Here is a 23,221-nt window from a genome sequence, read left to right on the forward strand (position 1 = left end):
AATAATGAAAAAAGCTTTAAACCGATTAATCGGTGATCAAAATTGTGGACAATCAATTTAGTAATCGATTAATTGAGTATTTGTTTCAGCTCTTTACCTCGTTTCATCACTACAAACTTTTGTCAAAATCTCTTTAACCCTTTAACACCTAAGCCTGAAAAAGGCCGTCTGGACTTTTTTTTTTATTGCTTATTTTAACCATAAAAGGGCCAGACAATGTCCTGTGTTTTTAAGTAAGTGCATTTTTTCTAGAATAACTTTCAGTATATGACAGTTATCTATAATTTACTACATGTTAAAACAGTGCATTAACAATTTAAAATGAAGAAAAACAAAATAATTTTTATTAAGAAAAAAAAACAACAACACTGTAGTTGTACAAATTTGAACAGTATAAAATATATTTAAAGTAACACAAATGTAAGTTTTTGTCTCAATGTCCAAAACCAGGCCAAAAAATGGAAACTATGTACAGGTGTTTTTCCCCTCACCTTTCTGGTGACAAAGACACAGATTCGTATTTACAGACATTTACTGCCAGTGAATTGGCTGGTTGTGTGTTGTTTAGATGGAGGACTGTTTTATGTTCAAAGTAAAACTGTGAAAATGGTCATAAAAATATAGAGTGAGATGCAAAATAGTATCTCACTATAACAGTATAGTGTGGGGGCAGCTTTTATCAGCAGAGGTTCAATGGTGGGTAAAGGTATTTTCTCTAAAATATGTTGACGCATAAAAGCCAATAACACAGTGTAGATTATATTTAATATTTCTGCTGTCTGGAACAGATTTAATATAAGGTGAGTTGAGTCATGCAGAGATGGAACAGACAATCCTAATGTATGAGGTCTACCTTCCCCTTCACACTTCTTGTTAGAAGATGATGAAAATGTGCTATTTTTGGTAGCCATACATCCCTCTCATAGGTACACTTTATCCATTATGTGTTGCTCACAAAGAAATAAGCTCCAGTGCTGCTCTCACTCCTCTCGGCCCACTAGAGGACCAGCTGTAGCTGTCCGTCCTACTTTGTCTTCCCCCGCTTTACTGTTTCCCTTGTGAATACTACAGTCGGTGCAGTTGAGTGCCAGAACCATTTATCTCCTGCTGATGCCTAAAAAGCTTGTCCTTTGTCTCATCACCAGATTAAACATTCACATCACAGACATTGATTAAAGCCTCAGACTCAAACTGTTTGAAGGGAATTCATTCTCTGCTGTTCTTGAATATTCTCTCGCTGCACAGGAAATTTCATTCTGCCTGAATGCAGCGTCAAGGGTTGAGGTTTTTAAAGCCAGTGTTCAACTATTTAATTAAATTTGCTCTCTTTTCTTTTAGTGGATCTCATTCAGTCTATTGTAAAATGTGTTTCTATACATCATCTTTCAACGTTATGTCATAAATTACGATACGGGACGATACCACTTTTATGTGTCCGATACCGATATCACCAACTCGAGTATCTACCGATAGTGATATTAGTCCAATACAGTCATTTTAGAGCATGAACGTATGCAGCTGTTAACAACACATTTGTTTAGAGTCATTTCATAGCCCTAATTCTCCAGCTGTGTAACAAATGTTGTTCTCCCCAAAAGAAGAAATAAACAGCCCAAACAGGACTAAGCTAAAATGCTTTTGCTGATTTTTATTTATATATTTACAGTCTGTGCATAGTGAAACATGCCATATTTAGGATTTTTGATAGTATTGGAGTTTTTTAATCTCTCCGATATCCGATCTAGTGATTTTGATCACTATTGGAACGATACCGATACTGACCGATTCCCATCCCTAATTATTAACTATGACATGTTAATGTGTTTATTTTGCTGTATACACCCTGTGGGTGGCTTTTTTTGTTGGGGTATGTGTTTGCTTTGCCCAGGTAAGTTCACCATGAATTCTATAAACTAAACTATAAACTTAATAAAATACATTTACTAATTTAGTGTCAAAGTTCTACACAGATATTATTTGTTCTAGTTGACAGCTTATTAAGTGGTATTATGCAATGTTAACTAAAAGCAGAGAGAATAAACGGGTGAATCTTTGCACTAGCTCATTATTTTCACTCTCCTCCTCCTCATCATCATCGTCATCTTCTGCTCAATCTGCTGTTCCTGTCCTTCATCCCTCAAGGCCAGAAGTGGTGCAGACCAGCTGTGCAGTTCGGGCCCTCGAAGTTGCCCAAAGAAAACCATACTGCTCCCTTCTTCTGCCTCCACTTCTTCGCTCTCTCTTCACACTGAGGTGATGCACCAAATCTGCCGTGTCTGTCTGTTTTCATCTGCCCATCTGTCCCATAATTCCACGGAGAATCCCATAAAGTGCCACTGCCTCCTTACTCCCCGTTTTTTAATCTCCCCATCCAGGCCTCTTGATCATTTCTGCTGTGCCTCAGATTTGACCTCTGAGTTATTAGTGTAAATAAAAACAAAATGCCCGCGTTTTCCCACTTGTATTTTCTAGAGATGTCCCATCTTTTTGTGCTCCCTCATGAGTGTGAGAGTGTTTCATTATTGGACGAGCTGTTTGTTTTCATGCTTTGGCAGCTTGTAAGTAAAGACTGAGGGAACCTTGGGTAGTTTAAAACTCATGTGAGACTTTCTAACACTCTGTACTCCAAAGGGAAAGTCAACAACATAAGCTTTTTAGCTATTGTTGATTTAGTGTTAATACCTGCACATCTGTCTGTTCGTCTCTGCCCTAAAGAATTCACATGGAAACCCAGAGGAAGAGGAACTTGAATACTACGAAAGGCCTCTGAAATACGGGGTAAAGTGTTTGTGTGCTTTGGGGCTGCACGATATTAGGAAAACATGTGATACTGGTTGTGATAAAGTTGCTTGCGATGTCGACTTGTGATAATTAAATAGATACTATATTAATTATACAGTATTAATGTATTTCTGCTTTGAGTTCGCTGCTAACATGGACTCAGACAGGAGTTAGCCTATGCAGACACTGGAAAACAATATAAGGAATACGTCACAGATTTGCATTTAGCTTTGTATTACTAGAACAGGGGTAGTATTTCTGAAAAATTGTGCTTCCCAACCTCAGTTTCCCCTGAGTTGAGAAATAGCTTCATTCTTTTCTTTGTTACTTTCCCACCAGTGACACTTGGTCCTGTTAGCGTAACTGTTAGCAAAGATGGCGGACATGGTTTACATTCTGGGAATGAGGTCCCGTCCCCATACGAGTGGGTCTAAAAGGTGTTAGGAATTAGCGTTGCAGTTTCAAGTGTCACTGGTGGGCAGATAGTTATTTAAGATATTTCTCGACTCTAAACAATCTCTTCTAATTTCTTTGCCCACCAAGTAGTTGGCATATGAGGAGGCTATTTAAGTATGCTAGGCTGCCATATTGGAAGAATACTACCTGAATGGAAAGTCATTAGCTAAACAAAAGCTGTCCAAGAATTCTTTGCAATACGTATTTCTGTATATTGCACATGTTTTCGATACATGTGCAGCCCTAGTGTGTTGCATGGGCATGTGTTAAGCTTGTGGCTGCCGTCTCATTTGTTTGTTGTTCGGATTTTTTGAAATAAGATACTGGTTAGAGTTGTTGTAGCATTTGTTTGGAAATATTCTATATTATATATAGTATAAAGTCCTGTCATTAAAAGCACTGGGCTTTTAGCTACACTCTGCAACAAGTCTCAGTAGAGCTTTCTTGGCAGGAGTGGGATCCACTGCACCTGACAGACCCAGGAGCCATTCACATACCTGGTATACAGGAGAGAGCCAACTGCCTCATTGCAAAGTTTAAGGGCAAACCCGACAAACCACCAAAGGTGAACACCGTGCATGGATGTAGAACATAGTGTCCCGTATTAAAAACACTTGGTGTATACATTTTCTCTCAAGTCTAACGGCTTCTCTCAACAATCCTTCTTTTCTCCCATGGAGCCTAAGAAAAAGCCGTCCCGTTTCTTTTTAGAGCAGTGGTACAGTTCCCGAGGCGTCAGTCCTGGGTCACCACTGTCCTCTCCCGACTCCTCACGAAAGGTTAAGTTTCTTGTGCTGTGGACTAAGACTCTCTAACACATCAACCTCTGTCATTATGAGAAATGCGCTGAAGACGTTACATTCAGGCATGGGATTGCTCAGCTCGTGTTTATCTAAATGTGTCGTCTGTTGATTTGTTAGGTATTTTCTGCTTGATATTCTTACTAACTGCAAGGCATTGATTACATAGTTTACCCACTCAGGCTTACATTACTACATAAATTAAAGGCTGTCAGCGAGAACTATGCAAACAATGGCTAACAAACCATCTGTTGTATGCGCCACAATAACAGGCTTGTTGGAAGGAGAGGTTGTTTCTGAACTAAAAAGGCGGAGAATAAAAACATTTCTCTCCTTGTGCATCCCTATGGTGATTGAATCATCTATTTCTCTGCAGGAGACGGCAAGAGCTCTGCAGTCTGATGACCAAATGCCCTTATATGTGCTTAGTATTCAGGAGAGGGCTGAGCAATTGGCCTCTCAGTTTGAGGGCAAACCAGTTGGACCACAGGTGAATTTTTTTATGCAGACAGCTTAGTGCCTGCCTGGTATTTATACACATGAATAAAAGAGTATGAAGTGTTTGGTGGACTAGCCCTGTTGGTCATCTTTACTTGCTTAGATTGCTTGCATAATCGTGTGTGTATCTCTAGGAGCAGCCTTGTGCATTTGGAACATTGAAAGACAGCAGTGGTTGGCCAGTCACAGCAAATATAGGTGCAAAGATTCCCATCCTCCCAGTACAGGACTGCGGTGAACTGGGCATATAAAAGCCCTTAGGAGGACATGTCAAGAAGTGTTTTATCATATATTATAGTAGAATTAATATATCCATTTAATAGTACCAAACACTATCTCTCACACTCATTGTACCACATTATTACCACTACGGGTGGGAATCGCCAGAGACGCAACGATACGATATAATCACGATATTTAAGTCTCGGCATGATATTATCATGATATTGCAAAATGCAGTGTTTGCGAAATCATACATTGCGATATACTCGCACAGCAGTGAGAGTGAGCACTTGGCACCATCTAGTGGACTGAAATGTAATTTGCTGATCGACAAAACGTTACATTTTTATTTGTAGGGCCTGTAAAAAATTAATGCTAATAATCACAATACTTGGTGTCTCGAAAGCGAAAATGGTACAATATTTCATTGTGCTTTTACAATTTATTTTTACAAGTGGTGTGTTACTGCTGTCCAGTCCTTGTTGTCAAAATTGTTAGGAACTTGTTCCTTAAAAGACCTGGTGTAAAAAGATTCTGTTCTTCCTGTAATAAGCTGCCCCCATTTTGGTTGCAACAACATACTTTCTATGAAAGCTAAGGCATCGAATAAGCGCTTTGGGAGAACAGCATTTGTTAGACGTACTGTATGTTTTTTGGAAGAATTATCTGAAGATTTTTGGTGAGTCGCTTGCCTTTTGTTCAAAGACAGAGCAGAAGAAAATCCGTCTGGATGGCAGCCCACTCTGTCCCCAAACCTTAATGTACCATCCTTTTGTGCACCACACTACAATAGAAGAAGCTTGTGTTTGAAATCCTAACGGTCTCTTTGGGCTAGAAGGCACCACAGTGATCTGTGCTTGTGCATCTCAGATAATCTTGGCCCTGTGAAAGTCAGCAGCAGTTCTGGATGAATGTTGATATAGAGTGTTGTGGAGTTATGGTGAGGTCTTAACTTGCAGATGCAGTAAGTTGGTAAAGTAAATAAACTGACCAACAGGCTGCTCTACTAAAACTCTAATTAACTGCTACAGTCTACTTTCTAATCCATGTTTGATAATGAGCTGAACATTCTTTCATGTACTCTTGCAATTTCCTTTTCCAACATTTCTAACTCGTCTCCTCTCCTCCTCTTTTGTTGAGACTAAGAAAAAGCCCTCACGCTTTTTTATGGATCAGTGGCACCTGGTCCGAGCTCCCCCCATCTCTTCCCCCTCTTCCTCTGACACTTCGAGACAGGTAGTCGCTTCACGCCTGGAGGGAATGTCGTGCGGTGGTTGCTAACACACAGCACCTACACTGCACTGTGAAGAGTGCTTAACACCGCTTGAGCTCACTAGAGACCCGCTTTAAAATGTGATTGTTAATCCTTTACTGTAGCTGTGATAAATATGCAGATGAGTCCCTGTGATAATTGATCTGATGTCATTATATTTTCAGATGGGTTGTGCTTGATCTGAATTCTAATTCCCATTTTATATTTGCCAAGGGAGTGCCTAGTTGTTGTTTTGGATGTGAGAGGCAGAAAATCTCTTCGCTAAGACAGTGAGACCACAGCACCAAACAAAAAGAAGAAATCGTAATCGTGCTCAAATCTCATCTGCATTTGGAGATTTCATGGCTTGCTTTTGTGACCTCGCATCTTGTCATGCTGTGGATCAGAAAGCTGATTTGTTGTCTTTTCTTTTGTGATTAAATCTAATCCTGGTATAGAGTAAAGCAGGATTAAACTAAAAATGGTTTCATTTGTTACTCTCGTACGTCGGATAATAAAAATCAGAATGGTGCTTTCCAGCATGTTGTGTGTGTGTGTGTGTGTGCGCGCATGTGAATGAAAATGGCATCTGTTTAACATGTGTTTTATACAGTAGTTTTGTTCACTCTGTAGTTCAAAATACTCAGAGAGTTAATCTTATTTTTTGACATCCACGTTGTCATTTAAATAACATGTTTGCCTGAAGGCAGCAGTGATTTCATCAGCACACTGGAGTTGTTTATGGGCCAAAGCATGTTTGTTTTTTCCCCTCAAGTTCTTCACTCAAGCATGGAAACATTGCTACGTCGTGTCTAATGGCCCCGTCGGTGTACTTTCGTCAACGCTGTGACCACCTCACACAATCCACACTTTTCCTTTTCCTTTTTTTTCCCCTGTTGTTCTTTGTTTTTCATCCCTCATTTTCTAATGTTTGTTCACCTCTCCTTGTTTCCTCCTAATGCTGGTTTATAGCGCTATGTAAGGATGTACACTGGGGGAGTTAGCTCACTGGCTGAGCAGATAGCCAGTCAGCTTCCGTCTCAGGAAGAACCCAAGCCCGTACCTGAAAAGAGGGATTTGGTAAGCACATTGTTGTCCCGGTGCTGGATGGAGGACAGCATGTGATTAGAGTGTTGTTATGTACAGTGAGCTGTGATTAATACACTCTAATATACCCTGAACCATCTCCCTTTACCTCTCGAGTGTGTTTGTGACAAAAGTTTAGTGCTCGTAGAAGAAGAGTGTGATGAAAGTTTTGATTGTCTCGAATGATAAATAACCCGTTGGCTGGCTGTGATGTTGTTATTAGATTATAAAATAGCTCGATACCCAGCGCACTTTGACAGTAGCCCGGTGAGATTGTGGCTTGATGATGTTTACAGTCCGTCCCGTTCCTGTTTTTATCCCCCCCCCCCCAAAGGCTGCTTAAATTATTTATCTTTCCATAGGGCTCCCTCCGAAAAGAGTTCCCCGTCAACATCGGAGGCAGCGACGTTTGCTTCTTCTGTCGGAAGCGCGTGTACGTGATGGAGAGGCTCAGCGCGGAGGGGAAGTTCTTCCATCGCAGCTGCTTTAAGTGCGACTACTGTGGCACCACACTACGACTGTCCTCCTATGCCTTTGATGTGGAGGACGGTAAGAAGGCAGCACTTGTGATTTTCCCATCCAGTATATGTCATCTGTCAGAGACTTCACACGACAAACGTGGACAAAATCAACATGTCTTTGGCTTAACGGTCACACAACATCAATCAACACACTTGACGGGTTCATGGCTTGAAAACCCAGAGTGGTCACATCAAAAGCTCCCACGTCACTCATGCGTCTGACACACAAACAACAGGATGAGCACAAAATGTGTCATTAAGTGCAATAACCAAACCAAATGTCAACACCTTGCAGGTCTAAATGTGCAGTTGTGACCTTATGACATGCCACAGTGGCCCCCGAGAGCCATGTCTCATTCCACAGTTTTTCTTCCTCTGTGAAGTCTTTATTGTGCTCAAGGACAAACACCAGATTGTTCAATGAGACAGAATAACTCGTTTGTCTGAATTTGTCATGGGACATCAAACCCACTGATGGTCTAAGACAAAACAAAAAAAAAAAAAGCAAGTCATTCTTGCATTTATTTATTTATTTATTCTAAGTCACAGTCCACACAGTCTGCTTCTGCAGAGCAGACGCAGCATATGGAGGCTGTGAGGTAGATTTGCAGAATATTCACACTCACTCGTATGTTTATATTGGTATATTCAGCGTGTCTGCTTGTTTTCTCTTGTCTGTCTCCTTTGTCCTGCAGGGAAATTTTACTGCAAGCCCCACTACTGTTACCGGCTCTCAGGCTATGCTCAGAGAAAGAGGCCTGCTCCCTCCCCTCCTCCAATCACAGCTAAGGTATCTGTTTTTATTGACTGATGGTATCTGAATATTCTGGAAGTGGAGTAGCTTCCTTGCTTTTGTGCATTGATAAGAACACCTGTCTCCGCCCCTTTGCAGGAGAGCCTCATGCCCCAAACACCCGTGGCGACCGTAGATGCCCCCGGAAGGGCGATGGCAGCCGCAGCCCCATCAGCTGAGCTCCAGCCCTCAGGTACCCCACTTTCCTCCCTTGCTGTGGCAGTAACACCCTGCTGTCTGGCCACAGTCGTGGGAGTTCCTTTGCGTACCGTCTGCCGCACACTCCCGTGGATCTGCCACCAGGTGGCACACAACCCCCTAGATTCTCCCTTCCTGTGTATCTACTGCATCTACCTCTTCTGCTGTTTCACCATCAATGTCCTGCTCAACCTCCTCTAGCATGCACTCTCTTTTCTTCTTTCTTATTTTGTCTTATTTTAAACCCTTGCCCAACTAACTTGACTGTGTGGACTGTGTAGACGTAGTTGATTGTATCGCCTCTTGTAATTTGTCTCTGTCTCAGTAATTGATTTATTTCTTTAAGATGCAGCATTCTTTCTGTCTCTGTTAGTCCCTGTTGTATGGCCCACAAATGGCCAAGACGGTTCAGGAATGTTCTGGCCGAATCATTTTAGAGATGAACGTTGCATCTAAAACATTTTATTTGTTTTCTCTTGGCTTGGGAATTAAAAAACGAAAAACAGTGGAGAGTGTGGCAGACTCTCCTCTGCTCAGCAGTATTAGTATTAACACTGCTACTCAATTGGTAACTTTCTGAACTCGATATATCAGTGAAAGTTGAATATTTATTATTTAACTTTATATCCCTGTTTGATTGTTTTCCTGATCCCAATTTTTGCCTGCCTGTGTTTTAATGAAGAGCCAAGTTTTATTCTTTTGTGTGTGTAACTTTCAGTTCAGCCTGTGATTGCTCTCTTATTACCTCAACCTCCTCCTGAGTGATGTGTTTGTTTTTCTTTAAGAGCCTGCTTTTTGATGCCTTTCTTTCTCTCTGTAAACTGTGTTTGCCGCCCTCTGTATCCCTCTATGCCATACTGTGGTGAAGTGCCTGCTTTTGTGAGCTTTACCTTTCCCCCTCCTTATCAGAGCAGTTTGAAACTGAGAGCTTTACTAGTGTTTGAATTAGTGCCTGCGATTGGTTTTGTTGTGATTTTTCACTCCTCTGTCGCTGCCCCGTCCTCTTGCATCCCTACACTGTGCAGCTACCACCCAGACAAAAACCCTCCTTGGTTTTACTCCAAGAAAAAGTGGCTGCGGTTTTCTGAATTTATCGTTTTGCATATTGTAGTTAAATAATATCATCGACTAGAGCTGAATGGGTAGGCTGATAGACAAGCACGGGAAATGCATAATTGGAATTAAAGCAAGTGAAATGTAGGCCTGCTGCATTGTGTGGCAAGTATAGTGTTATAAATTCAAGTTAAAGTTATTCATAGATGCTGACAAAGTAAAATAAACATGCAGCTTTTATGTGTATATAAAAAATAATACATTTTTAGAATTACATTACAAAAGATAACCAGATTATCTCCTGATAGTAGTAATACATAATCTATTTTAATTAGCTGGAACTACTAACCTGACTGATATTGTAATTAAGGACCCATCCCTGGGTGATTTCTTTATTTTTTCCACTCCTTTATCCATAATAGTTAAAAACCGGATTTCTTGTACGTATAAAAGTAATGGAAAGTAAAAAGGTAATTGCTTGTGTTAAGCCCTTAAGTGTTTTGGTTGGTGATGATGGCAAGTTTGTGCATTTTCAGACACATTGCCTTGTGGAGTAAAAAAAAAAAAAAAAGACCTAACGCCACAGTTTTTCACAAAGTAAGACACACTCTGCTTCGGTGTCAAATATCACACATCTGCCGTCACACCGTTTTTGTTTCGTAGAGTGATTTAAATTCTGACTGCTTCAATTGAAGGGCAGCTGTATCTCTGCTTAAGTGAGTAGGCAATGCACTTTTATATAATACTTTAAAGCACTTGTATTTGCCAGTTTGCAGTGATTCTTTTTTTTAAGACGCAGTTTTAAAATTTGCTTCTCAGGATGGGAAAAGGGCAAGGCACCAACCTTGTACCTCTAACTGTAGAATCATAGACGTATTTTAAAATGTTAGACTTACTTGTGTTTTTGAAAACCTAATGCAATAAATTCTATAGATCTAAAATTGGTGTGTTGTTGTCAGTTTGTCCTTAAAAATACCCTTCCTGGCCAAAAAAAAAGTCGGCACCTAAAAAAAAAAAGGGTCACATCGTTGGACCGCCTTTAGCTTTGATTACGGCACTCATTCACTGTGGCGTTGTTTCTATAAGCTACTGCAATGTCACAAGATTTATTTGCGTCCAGTGTTGCATTCATTTTTCACCAAGATCTTGTACTGATGATGGGAGAGTCGGGCCACTGAGCAAAGCCTTCTCCAGCACATCCCAAAGATTCTCAATGGGGTTAAGGTCTGGACTCTGTGGTGGCCAATCCATGTGTGATTATGATGTCTCATGCTCCCTGAACCACTCTTTCACAATTTGAGCCTGATGAATCCTGACATTGTCATCAGGGAAGAAAAAAAATGCATTGATGGAATAATCTGGTCATTCATTATGTTCAGGTAGTCAGCTGACCTCGTTCTTTGGGCACACAATGTTGCTGAACCTAGACCTGACCAACTGCAGCAACCCCTTACCTATTTGCTTAGTTAAATCCAGGTGGCGACTTTTTTCTTGGCCAGGCAGTGTACTAATCGACTGTGGTATTGGTGGAAGCAAATGAGAAGCCATAGAAAGTGCAACACAATCAATGCAAATATATTTTTATACTCAAAGAGTGGGGTTTTCCTGTATAGTTTTCACAAATTACATTGATTTCTCCAGACTTAAACGGCTCCTACACTGCAGGCAATGATGGTGTGTGCTCCTCTCCTCCTGTTGTGCCGTCCTGATTCTCAGTTGTGTTTTGTGTTCTCTCTCCTCTGCCTTCTCACCTCCGACCCGCCCTGACGTCTTCCCTTCACCTGGGTTTCTCAGGAGCAGAGATCAATGGACTGCAGGAGCCGAGCCTGGCTAAACGACTGCGGGGAACGCCGGAGCGCATTGAGCTGGAGAACTACCGTCTGTCCCTGCAGAGGGAGGAGGAGCTGGAGGAGGTGCCCGAGGAGACGCTGGCAGAGCACAACCTCAGCAGTGTGCTGGACAAGGCCACAGATGCTGACTTAGGCTCCAGGTAGGAGCACAACAGCACACACAAGACTAATGTATATGCTAGTGATGGGACAATATATGGGATTATCACTTATCGGGATTAAAAGCATTTACGACAAGTTAATCGTAGGGAATTTCTATTATAGTGATGATCATGCATGAATAAAAATGTCAATCAAACATTCACGTGTGGGACTTGAAAATCATGTCCAGTTCACCAGCATACAGTCCCTGTGATTTACTTTTTAATGCGCCACAGGGGAGCTGCGTCTTTCCTCATGATTTATTAATTCGTTCATCCAATCCAACTTTATTTATAAAGCACATTTAAAACAACAGAGTTGCACCAAAGTGCTGTACAGTCTAAAATCTGTACGTACATAATAAGATGGAAAATATAGGTCCAAAGCAAGGTGCACTTCAACAGCAGGGCAAGTCAAAAATGCTAAACTGCAAGTCATTAAATGCACCTTTTTGTTGTAAAAGCATCGGAAAATATGATAACGAGACACTGGGGAAGAGGTTAAAAAGGGTGAAATGCATGCATAATTAATTAATTAGATAAATAAATAAACATTTAGAAAAGTACATGCAGAAAAAAAGACGATTTGCAGATTGGAAATATGTTTGGCGCTAAACGTGCTGGACACAGACGGCATGATGATGGTTGTTGCCTGTAAAGTACTTGCTCTAATGCTGTATTTAAACTCCCTTGTTTTTTAACAGTAGCTCAGAGTCTGACATGGATGAGGAGGATGAGCAAGAGGATCAGGATCAGGACCAGGAGGAGGTGGAGCAGCAGCTTTATAGTCCCTCGGACCTCGGCGGTGTTCCCTGGAAGGAGGCGGTGGAGCTCCATGCCAAACTGAGGGGAGACCCCTGTGACGAGGAGGAGGAGGGTGATGCTCTGGGTGACGCAGTCAGCAGAGATGGTGAAATAGACGAAGATGAGGAGGAGGAGGAAGAAGAGGATGATGAAGATGATGAGGAGTCAAGTGAAGGTAAATTTGTATTTCACTTTCTGTGCTATCTGTGTCTATGTTTTTGTGTTTGTATGTTTTGTGTTTTTTGTTGCTCTCTGTAGGACAAACTCTCCTTACTTTTTATCAGAATATATTCCATGTGTACTTTCACTGTGTCAAACATTACTCTCCTCTTCCTTCCTCCTTTTCTACCTCTTTCTCCCTCTTCATCAACTCCCATCATGTCCATCATGTCTGCATTTGTTTTTCTTTTCTTTTTTGTCTGGTGGGGCTGTGTCTCCCCCTGCTGGCAGAGGGAGATTACTGCCCCTGGGACAGAGAGCTCCAGTCTGGCCTTTGGCTGGAGAAGTACCTCACAGATGAAGAGGATGTTGGTACATTTAAAGGTAGCAGCAGAACCTGCCTGTGGATGCGTTTGCAGTAACTTTGAGTGTGTGGTTTAATCCTGGCTGGTTTGGGTTTCATTTCAAAGAATATCTACAAAGAGTGTGGCTTTTTCTTCCCCTCTCTTTTTATTATTATTATTTTGTATATATTTTGTGGTTTGGTTTGTTGATTGCCTTGTGTTTTTGAAAGAAAGAGTGTTTCTTTTCACTGCGAGTATCACTTTTACCTGCTATTTAATACATTTGATTTTGTACACGGCTTTAAAATACTAAACTGATAAACACCAGACCGTTTTTGTGTTTTCCATCTAGGTGCTGCATATGAATGATAACATTTATTTATTTTTAAAAACCCTGTATATTGTTGAAGCTGACTACCATGGTTTGACTTTGTTTTGCAGTCCAGTGCATGCAGCCTCCCTCTTCATTGCCTCAGATATTTCTTTTTTTAATACCAATGAATTCTAACGGTTTCTCTGCCTCTTCCTCATGTCTGTCTTTTCCTTCCCCTCATATTCCTCTTCCTCTGTGTTTCTCTACTACTCCCTTATCTCCCATCGTCTGCGTCCTCTTTCATGGTTCGCACAACCTCATCGCGACTATAAAACCCAACCGTGCGACATACGGTGACACGCTCATCTAGCTAGGAACCTACAGATTCAGCAGCTCTTGCAGCCGGTGGATCCCCAAGCCATTCCGAGTCTGGTGAGAACTCACCGGGCCTCTGAGGGAGACCAGGACGGCCAGCTGGCCTCGGCCTCCCAACTCTCGCAACCCTCTGAACTCACACAGCCCTCCTCCACAGGTAACCCACCCAGAGGAGCTGGACACCTGGGGAGGTTGTGGGCCTCACACTGTTAAGGATCGGGGTCTAATTTTCAGTGTGGCTGCTGCTGTTCTGTTGTAATATTTGTGTCTGTTACATGTTGTGTATTTTTTTGTTGTTGTTGTTGTTGTTGTTTGTCAGATTGCTTTTTGTGTTCTTGGAATGTCTAATTTTGTTCCAGCCTTTTCATATGTCATTCAGAGTCACTGTTGGTCTGCTGGGATGAACTTAAAAGTTCTCCGCTCGCATCCCAGTGCACCATTTAACCCCCTCGTCAGTTCCTTTTTTGATTTGTGTTCTGCTTGATTCTTTTGTGTTCTGCCGTTTTCTTCCCCATGTGTCTAATTACTTTGCCGTTATTTCCCCGCCATCTATCCCCTGTCGTTCCGTATCTTTGGGTTTGAACATAGCACCTGCCCACACATCCGCCCGACACGAGGCAGTGAGAGTCTGGTTGGAGTCCATGTCTGGAGGTAGCTCAGACTTCAAAGGGATCATTGCAATCCCGTCTTAGACTCGCACTCTATCTGTCTATTGGCTGGCCTTTTCCTGGAGCATGCAGAAACACGTGCGGGGACCAGTAAACTCACAAGCATGCATGCTATATGGCTGTCACCCCTGAGAGTTGGGAACAGATGAGCGTCTGTATTTCAACTTTCATAACCCTGTCTCTCATCTTATCCTTTTCACCACTCAGAAATATGGTTGTTTTTTTTCTCTTTGCTTGTGTTGTCCTGCTGTGTCACGTTGTCCACAGACAACAAGATAAACGATTAAGGCTTTTAAGCACTCGATACCACAGATTCTTTCTTTCCATTATGGGTAAAATGTGAGCTGTTACCGTTATATTTCTGGACTAACCCGTTAATGGCACTTGGATAAAGTTCAGAGAATGAAGCTGTTGGTACTTTATTAACTGGTAAAAAGCTTGAATGAATGGAATGAGTGCCCTGTTTCAGATTCATGGGCAGCACTTGTTCTGGGTTAAAAGCTTGAGCTCACCAGAAACACATGTTCTTCCAGTACATGCTTGTGTGTGTGTGTGTGTGTGTGTGCACACTTGAACAAAGGCCTTTGTAGAGCATTTATCACAAATGCATTGGAATATTGGACCTGTTTCGGTTTTATTATTCTCTCTTCCAACAAATTTACTCGCGAGAACTCAACTGATGTCATTAACTTTTTGGTTGTGCTTTTGCTTGGTTTGAACGGCATCCATCGCCAAATGGATAACTGCATGCATTTACTAATGCTACTATGTGCACATCCTTTGTTCTTATTCATAGGCAGATTCATACTGTATGATATCATGTTTGTATTTGCGAGAGCGTTTTCCTTAAATCACTCAGTCAGGAAAAGATTTTAGTTGAGAAGCCTTTTCATCTCTCGCTCTCTCAACCCCTCACTTTTAGCTCTTTTGAGACAATCACAAATGTTCTGTCGAGCTTAGGATGTTTCAAAGGGATCGAACTCTGTTAATGGCTGAAGGCATCGTGTTTTACCCTCTCCACTCACTCCTTGACACGTCTTTGTTTGCGACAGAGCCTTGTGAGGACGAAGACCTTGAAGCAGAGGCAGACACCCCGGAAATGGAGCCTGGCACGGAGATGGATCAAGGTAAACTAGAGCAATAATGTGCATGAGCAATAACACCTCTGATCCGGAAAGAGCCCGTGATGGCGATTTACAGGGACGTTTTAAAGTTTTTAAGCTGTATAATGATAAAATATTTTCTCATGTTTTTAAACCAGATGACATCCCTTCAGATGCGGAGGCTGAGGCTCGTTTGCAACGAGAGCAGGGCGAAGGACTTCTTGAAGACGACGAGAAATCAGAAAGTGGGGGGAAAGCTTACAGCATTGGTACATTGGTCACTTGTCTTTCTTTGAAACTGCTTATGTCTTAGAAGAATACACAAAATGACACGGCACATTTTTCCCGTTTGTGCGCACACAGAACCGTCCAGCATCGGCCCGATTCAGAAGGACGACGTCGTCCTTTCCCCTTTCAAACTGTCACCACAACCTGAGACACAGGTGCGATAGCTCCAGACTTAACAGGCTGGAGATATTCGATTGTAGTTTTGAGTAAATCCTGATCAATGTTCTCTCCTTCTTTTGCAGATACCTCTTGTGATATCTCCTGACACCCGCTTTTTCCCAGATCCTTTCATACCTGAGGAAACCAAGCCTGAGGGGATGACGCCGCCTTCTCCAGCTGCTAGGAGCCCCCTGTGCCCTTCACATGTCCCTTCTCCTTCTCTGGGCACTTCTCCCGTCAATGACTTTACTACATTGGCACCCAGTTCTCCCACTAAATCACCTGCTGCCTCTCCAATCACGCCAGGAATTAAGTCACCTGTCAGTTACACCGTCAAGTCTCCCGTTGGCTCACCCATGTGCTCCCAGCCCATACTGCTCCCAGAGGCTTGCACTCCTAAATCTCCAGTTTACCCCCACTCTATTTGCCCTCTCACAGGTAACCCTCTCTCCCCACTTTGTGCCCAGCCTCTGCCTTGTCATGAGCCGTCGTCGCCGCTCACCTCAGACTCACCTGTTAGAACGCAGCCAGTTCCCGCGGTCACTTCAACACCCATGAACAAAACTGACAAGGGCACGCCCGAGCCTCCAAAGTCTATAGACTCCTCAACAGAGGAGAGCTCATCTAAAAAATCAGATATCATTGAGGAGTTTTGGCTCAAGAGTGCTGAGATAAGAAAGAGCCTTGGTTTGACTCCTTTGGATCGCAGTAGTAAAATCTTAGAGAAGAGTGTCGAAAAGGCTCCGACACAGGACCCAACTCCTGTAAAGACAGAGTCTCCTGATATGTTGGAGGGGCAGAAGCCTGCCTTTACTGGTCGCACTGTTATTCGCAGACTGAACATCACTCTCGAGGGTCAGGTCATTACACCCCTCGCTCCTGTGGAGCCCAAGGGCAAAGGCTCTGATAAGCGGGACCTCAGCAGCAGCTCTGGCCTGGGCCTGAATGGTAGCATGGCCACCAGCCAGACAGCGAACAGTGACAGCTACAGTATGTCTGACTCCACTATGCTCACGCCACCCTCCAGCCCGCCACCGCCTGTGCCTGCTAATCAGTCGCCAGCTGTGCTCCGACAGCAGAGACACCAAGTGTCCTGGAGCAACGGGACAGAAAAACGTCCATCGGAGCGTGCCAAAGAGCCGGCCAAAACCAAGACTCCAGTCCCTGCTCCAAGGACCCAGCTGAGTCCTGTGTCTGCGCCCAAGCCTGCACCAAGGAAAGTCTCATCACCACAGGCAGAACCAGAGCCAACTCCCGTGGTTGTCATGAGGGAGAAGAAGAAGCCTCGACCGGCGGAGGCGAGGAAGTCTTTTGTGGATACCGTGGAGGAGATTCCATTTGCTGATGACGTGGAGGAGACGTATGACGAACGGACACCAGAGACGAGCATGAACAGGTATGTTACACCGCCCACTAGCAGGCCCGGCAGAGAAAAACCCCCGCTGCACCTGGCTCTAGCAATGGAAAACGGCAAACCCAATATCGCAAGCAATGCCGTTATCAAGCAACAAAGGGCAACTCAGTTCTCCACCGAGGCCAAGGAGATCGCCGAGGAAAGAATAAGGGCCAGAGAAAAGTCTGTCAAGAGCCAGGCACTGAAAGATGCCATGGCCAAGCAGCTCAACAAAATGAAAGAATCTGACATCGACAAGGGTGCCATACCCAAGGTAGCATGGAGTGTGACCCCAGATACCGCCACTAAAAGTAAGAAGTCAGCCGGCTCACCCAAGACATCGGCCGTGAAAGCCCTGGAGTCGAAGAAGGCGGAGACTCTGCCAGAGCGCTTCTTCAGCAGCAGCAAGAGCCTCGACAGCTCGGTGGTTTCGTCTGACGGCTCCTCTACAAGCAAGAGCAAGAAAAGGAGCTCCCTCTTCTCGCCACGCAAGAATAAGAAGGAGAAAAAAGCCAAGAATGACGGCAGCAGGCTCTCTGGTGCGGAAGAGACGCCGCCCAAACACAAGTCTTTATGGAAGGCCGTGTTCTCAGGGTACAAGAAGGACAAGAAGAAGAAGGGGGAGAAATTGTGTCCGGGTTCGCCGTCCTCGAGCTCCACCACTCAGGACTCTGGGAAAAAGAGAGCATCGTCTCCTGGGACATCGTCAGGTAAGAGAGGAGATCCGGTGCTTGAAGGATGGAAATAAAAATCGGAGGGTGGAAATGAATTTCTTTACTTCTTGTATGTTTTCAGACTTAAAAACGCGCAGAAACTTGAGCTTCTCCGAGGACTCGGACCTCTCCTGTGATGACGTTCTGGAGAGATCCTCCCAGAAGTCAAAGGCAGACGTGAGTAACAACAAACACTGACATGTAAAGCATTGCAAAGCCAGCTGACTGGCATACTAGATGGTGGAACTAACTATCTGATAAGATTTTTTAGTTTGTAAACATCTCTTGACACTGAGTAAAAACTAGGTTTTTAAAGCATAACCAGTAAGGAATCTCTAGTAAGGATGAATCATCATTTTCACAAAGATTCAGAACCTTTTCAGTGTCCAAATTTCATTCCTAGTCTGTATGACCTTTCCAAGCAACAGTGAATGAAAACAAAACCTCTTGCAGACAGGTTTTGCGAGGTTTGGCAAGTTTTAAAATCAAAATGTCTGTTTCTGATTTGCTTCCTTTTTTTAAAAAAAAACAACAAAACAAAACAAACAGAACAAACTTTGCTTTTGAATAATTTCTTCCGCCCCTAGCGACATACGGACATCTTTGACCTAGTGTCAGACATGCAAAAGGGAGCGATTCAGGAGGAGAAACTGCACAAGGAGAAAAGGAGAGAGTTAAAGGAGAAAAGGAGGGTGAAAGAGAGGCATAAAGAGATAGAGCGGGAAAACGAGGTTGATCACGAAAAGAAGGAGAAAGACGACGAGGAGGTATTGTGCAGTGGTGGCGAATGATTTTGAATTTCATCTCAACACTTACTTAGAGATGTGAATATTCACAGCTTTTTTCTTAGCTTGTCCTTTGGCTTTTGAGACTGACCTAAAAACAGTTTATTTATACATTAAATTAACCTTTTTCTCATTCCGTGGCATTTGAATAAAAGAACACTGCGATGCCTTAAATATGCATCAGTCACTAAACGAGGCGCGATTCATTAAATGTGCCGGAAGCACGGACTCTGCAGAAATTTAGCACACACACACACATTTCTATAAAATAAGCTCATATATTTGAATGAATTTGCATTGATCGTGTTGACGGCGGAAACTCAAAATGATCATCTCCACTGCTTCGTGTTCTGTGTATGTGTATGTGTATCTGGTGGTTTAGATAGATCCAGTAGAGCTCACATCCAGAGGCATGAAGGGAAGGATGGGGGGCGGGGGGGGGGACAAATCTCAGACATGTTTCCATTTTCTTTCCTTCATTTTGACAATGTGTAACAAAGGCACATTTTTCCCCACAAATATTGATCTGAGTTTGGATAAATACACCTTCAGAACCTCAAGGTCAAAGGTGTTTCATGCCTGCCAGGTGTTGTGTAACTCAATAAGAGCCCTGAGGAGTAGTCTAGTGTCTAGTACAGTGATGATGATGCTTTTCTAGATTTCTCTTCCGGTTTTTTTAGACTGTCTGGTTCATATCTCGTGATTTGTGATTTAGTTTTTGTCCGTCTCGTTCGACTCGTTCGGAATTAACACGGACATGTTGGGACAGTGTATTAACATTGCCTGTTGTGATCATACCTGCTAAGTTATTGTTTGTTTGTTTGTTTTATTTTGACCAATTTAACATAATTCATTAACCCATTTTTAATCATATCACCTGTATCATGTTTGTTTTCCTCCCTTTTTTTTTTTTATGTTTTATGTCGTCCCCAAGTCTGTTTATGTTCCTCACGCACTGGCGTTCAAGAGATCATACGCCACAAAGGTAGTATTACATACATTCCCATTGATAACAAACCCCCCACCCCCACTCCCCCACCCCCCCGCGCATGTGCCACTTTACAATCATAACACTTTATGTGCATCAGGCCTCAGCCTGTAACTGTCCACTCTGGATGCATGTGACAGTCGGACTGCGGCGCTCACTCACTCGCTCACTCACTCACTCACTCACTCACTCACTGCTGGAAACCCTCTCTGTTAAAAACAATGACTTTTTACAGCCGTGCTCACCTTTCTGGCGACTTTGATACCTCTGCATTTCTTGATATTGGGGACTGTTCCTGTCTGACTGGTATGATATTAACTTGCCAATCTGTCGCTGTGGCACTGTTCCAGTCTGGTAACTGGAATAACACGCATATTTCCCTCAGAGCTATTCTCGCTTTCTCTCTACTTGTGCCAGCCTTATGGGGAATTGCTCTCGCTTATTCACGCACTTATTACTACAGAAGGTTTCAGTGTGACGATAACAGTGACTTATGTCTGTGTCACATGCTTTTTCCAAGATGTTTATGCTACCTTGAAATCATGATTCACGAAGCGTGTGTAGATGGAAGGTAGAACAAAATGTGTTGTTGATGTTGGATCCACTCTTTCTAGAAGATGCCTCTCCTCTCCTCTCCTCTCCTCTCCTCTCCTCTCCTCTCCTCTCCTCTCCTCTCCTCTCCTCTCCTCTCCTCTCCTCTCCTCTCCTCTCCTCTCCTCTCATCTCATTCAGTCTAGTCTGGAGGGCCAGTGCCCTGCGGAGCCAATTGTACAGATTAGCAGCTCCTAAAAAAAAAAAAAAAAGAAGAAGAAGAAAAAAACCAGCCTACTTAATCCACGTTTTTGTTGTTCTACCAGAAAACCTACACAGAAGAAGAGCTGAACGCCAAGCTCACACGGCGAGTGCAGAAAGCTGCGCGGCGACAAGCCAAGCAGGAGGAGCTCAAGAGGCTGCACAGAGCCCAGGTAAGTGACCGCCAGCAACTCTCCACTCTCTCCCTCAGACCCAGACCACATGATGACGTGGTTCTTTAGTGTCCGTGGTAATATTTGGTCTTCTTCCAGGTCATTTTAATGTCATCAAGTTGTGGACTGAATAGATTTTCGCACATGTAAAGGGGGGTGTTGATATGACACGGTATCATTAGCGATGTCCTGATCACCTTTCTTGGCCCCGAATCCTGATCCAACCTTTTTACTTTTGAGCATCTGCTGACATTGAGTCTCCATTTGATACTTGTCAAAGTACTAAGACTTTACCCAGATTTAAAAAAATAAATACTCACTGTCGGCAAAATAAATAATATTCCTGACTGAAGTTCAGAGAGAACAGCCTTGTTTGTCATCTGTCTGCACTGCTCCTGTTGCTGTTGTGAGGAGGTGGTCGAGAGAGAGAGAGAGAATGTGGAGGCATCAGCTCTCTCTTAGCAAAACGAACACTGTTTGTGTACAACATGTCATTTTAATGCAACTCCGAATGGTGGATATATTGTTTCTCTACGTGTTTGCCGAACAGGTGGTTTTGATACTGGTGTCATTGTTTTAAACTCGAGGTACAGCTGTGTTCTCACAAGCACGCACTGTGTGTTGTATTTGTGGCTTTGTGAGGACCAACAAATCATATAAACCATACAGAGTGAGGTCATTTTAGCAAAGTGAGGACCTACTGGCTGGTCCTCACATCTTTAAAGGGCTTTTTTGGGGTTAAAGATATGGTTTTGGCACTTAGTTGTGATGGTTTTGATTCAAACCCGACCTTGTGAGGACATTTTGGGCTGGTCCTCACATCTATTATGGAGTTTTTGAGGGTAAAGACTTAGTTTTAGGTTCCAGGTTAGGGTTAGGCATTTAGTTGTAATGGTGTTCTCACTCAGAATGTTGGACAATAATGTAGTGGAGTGGATCCAAACTAGATAATAATGTAATAATAACACATGACGAGTGGATCAAACACCCATTACATGAAATAAATAATGCCAAAAGAAATGATCACAATAACGCCACTGCTGTAAATGATTGGGTAAAAGTTGATCTGTTGGCTCTGAGACTTGAGGTCAGGATCAGGACATCCCTAAGTACCACAGCTGTTCAATTCATGCATGTTCAATGAGGTAAGCCTGCTAGAACTTGTGGAAGATGACGTTGTTATTGCAGCCACTGTGAGTTTTCCCGTTTTCCTACCACTCCTATGCGAATCCTTTCACCTCCTGGGATGAGTCCATAATATTCATGCTTTGGTCAGGAAATCATCTGCGATTGATGTTGTAAATCCACAGTCAGGCTTCTTCTCCACTGACTCAGCGCTTTTCCTGGAGCTGCTGCATTTAGCTGGCTTGAATGTTGCCTCCAGTTAGTAGTTATTTACTGAGCCCCAACCGCTGCTTCTCATTTCTGTTGCTGCATCGCACTGATAAAGTCGAGCCCTGAGTGATACTAGTCGGGGGGAAGCGGGTTTCTCTAACTAAGCACTTTCTGCTCATTGTGAACCTCTTTAACCTGATCAGCCACCAATTATTCTACAGTAACGTGCTGTCCATATATGACGTGTTATGCAAAAAGCAAATCTCTCTCACAGTCACGGGTAAATTTATTGAATCATTTCAACCTAGATTTACGTCATTTTCCTTTATTTCACCTTTATTATGCTATATTAGAAATCTAATGGCACCCGCAGCAGCGCAGACTGTAGTAATCCATCACTGTAATGGTACCAAAGTATTCTAAAATGATAGTAATTGCCTTAAAAATGTTCCTGCCACTTTAAGAGCTCATAGTTCATATTTTATCATTAGTACTTAGAAGTGTTTGTCGTAGAATTCTTACTTCTTCCTACCTGATTTTCTTTTTACCTGACTGCCTCCATGGACATGGTCCATATCCAGCTACAATTTCTTCTCCTCTCTTTGATTGAGCAAATCATTCAGCGGCAAAATCACCTCTCGGCAAGAAAATGTCTCTGACTTGAGTCAAACTGTCCTTTCCATCACTGCCTCCTCTTCCATGTCACTGCCAATAAGAAGTGAGAGCTTGGGAGTCGAGAGATGAAAGAGAACGTTTGGTGAAATCTGTGAAATCATACTTTTAATGCCAATCGGAGGAGGCCGGAGACATCAACGCATGTCGAATTACCTGTACCCGTATTGAACTTTCACGAAAGAAAACTTTAGCATCGCTGCGGCTCTGCAGCTGCTTCCTGTTGAAGGTTTTTTAAGGACGAGTTTAGCTGTAATTCCCAGTGAATGTTATTGTTCTCTGTGCCGGCGTCAGACAACATGAGTTGTTTTTATATAAATCGTTGTGCCAGTGTTTTGTTTTGTTTTGCGCTCGAGTGCATTTCATTAACGATGTGACCCTGCCCCGCTGTGTCTGCTCAGATTATCCAGAGACAGTTGGAGCAGGTGGAGGAGAAGCAGCGGCAGCTGGAGGAGAGGGGCGTCGCTGTGGAGAAAGCGTTGCGAGGAGAAGCAGGTAAAACAACTT

At 43.0% G+C, this 23,221-nt stretch overlaps 1 protein-coding gene across 27 annotated transcripts in view; it reads left to right on the top strand.

Annotated features, from left to right (window-relative positions):
- The window catches only part of mical3a (microtubule associated monooxygenase, calponin and LIM domain containing 3a), a 90,854-nt gene that overhangs the window by 57,310 nt on the left and 10,323 nt on the right, over positions 1 to 23,221 (top strand). For 15 of the 27 annotated variants that reach the window (XM_058645726.1, XM_058645705.1, XM_058645712.1 and 12 more), the window contains 23 exons: positions 2,143 to 2,253; positions 2,716 to 2,778; positions 3,689 to 3,802; positions 3,918 to 4,016; positions 4,414 to 4,527; positions 5,898 to 5,993; positions 6,982 to 7,089; positions 7,458 to 7,644; positions 8,312 to 8,406; positions 8,509 to 8,602; positions 11,455 to 11,650; positions 12,355 to 12,629; positions 12,905 to 12,997; positions 13,641 to 13,802; positions 14,234 to 14,296; positions 15,366 to 15,440; positions 15,575 to 15,685; positions 15,780 to 15,859; positions 15,947 to 17,966; positions 18,052 to 18,146; positions 19,689 to 19,739; positions 20,600 to 20,707; positions 23,116 to 23,209. In XM_058645726.1, the coding sequence (XP_058501709.1) occupies positions 2,143 to 2,253; positions 2,716 to 2,778; positions 3,689 to 3,802; positions 3,918 to 4,016; positions 4,414 to 4,527; positions 5,898 to 5,993; positions 6,982 to 7,089; positions 7,458 to 7,644; positions 8,312 to 8,406; positions 8,509 to 8,602; positions 11,455 to 11,650; positions 12,355 to 12,629; positions 12,905 to 12,997; positions 13,641 to 13,802; positions 14,234 to 14,296; positions 15,366 to 15,440; positions 15,575 to 15,685; positions 15,780 to 15,859; positions 15,947 to 17,966; positions 18,052 to 18,146; positions 19,689 to 19,739; positions 20,600 to 20,707; positions 23,116 to 23,209 (4,504 nt within the window). Of the gene's footprint in view, positions 1 to 2,142; positions 2,254 to 2,715; positions 2,779 to 3,688; positions 3,803 to 3,917; positions 4,017 to 4,413; positions 4,528 to 5,897; positions 5,994 to 6,981; positions 7,090 to 7,457; positions 7,645 to 8,311; positions 8,407 to 8,508; positions 8,603 to 11,454; positions 11,651 to 12,354; positions 12,630 to 12,904; positions 12,998 to 13,640; positions 13,803 to 14,233; positions 14,297 to 15,365; positions 15,441 to 15,574; positions 15,686 to 15,779; positions 15,860 to 15,946; positions 17,967 to 18,051; positions 18,147 to 18,556; positions 19,136 to 19,688; positions 19,740 to 20,599; positions 20,708 to 23,115; positions 23,210 to 23,221 lie in introns of those variants that run through there. The other 12 variants (XM_058645730.1, XM_058645731.1, XM_058645732.1 and 9 more) reach the window with 10 other exon arrangements.

Source organism: Solea solea, chromosome 12 (genome assembly GCF_958295425.1).
Source record: "Solea solea chromosome 12, fSolSol10.1, whole genome shotgun sequence".
NCBI classification, from domain to species: Eukaryota; Metazoa; Chordata; class Actinopteri; order Pleuronectiformes; family Soleidae; genus Solea; species Solea solea.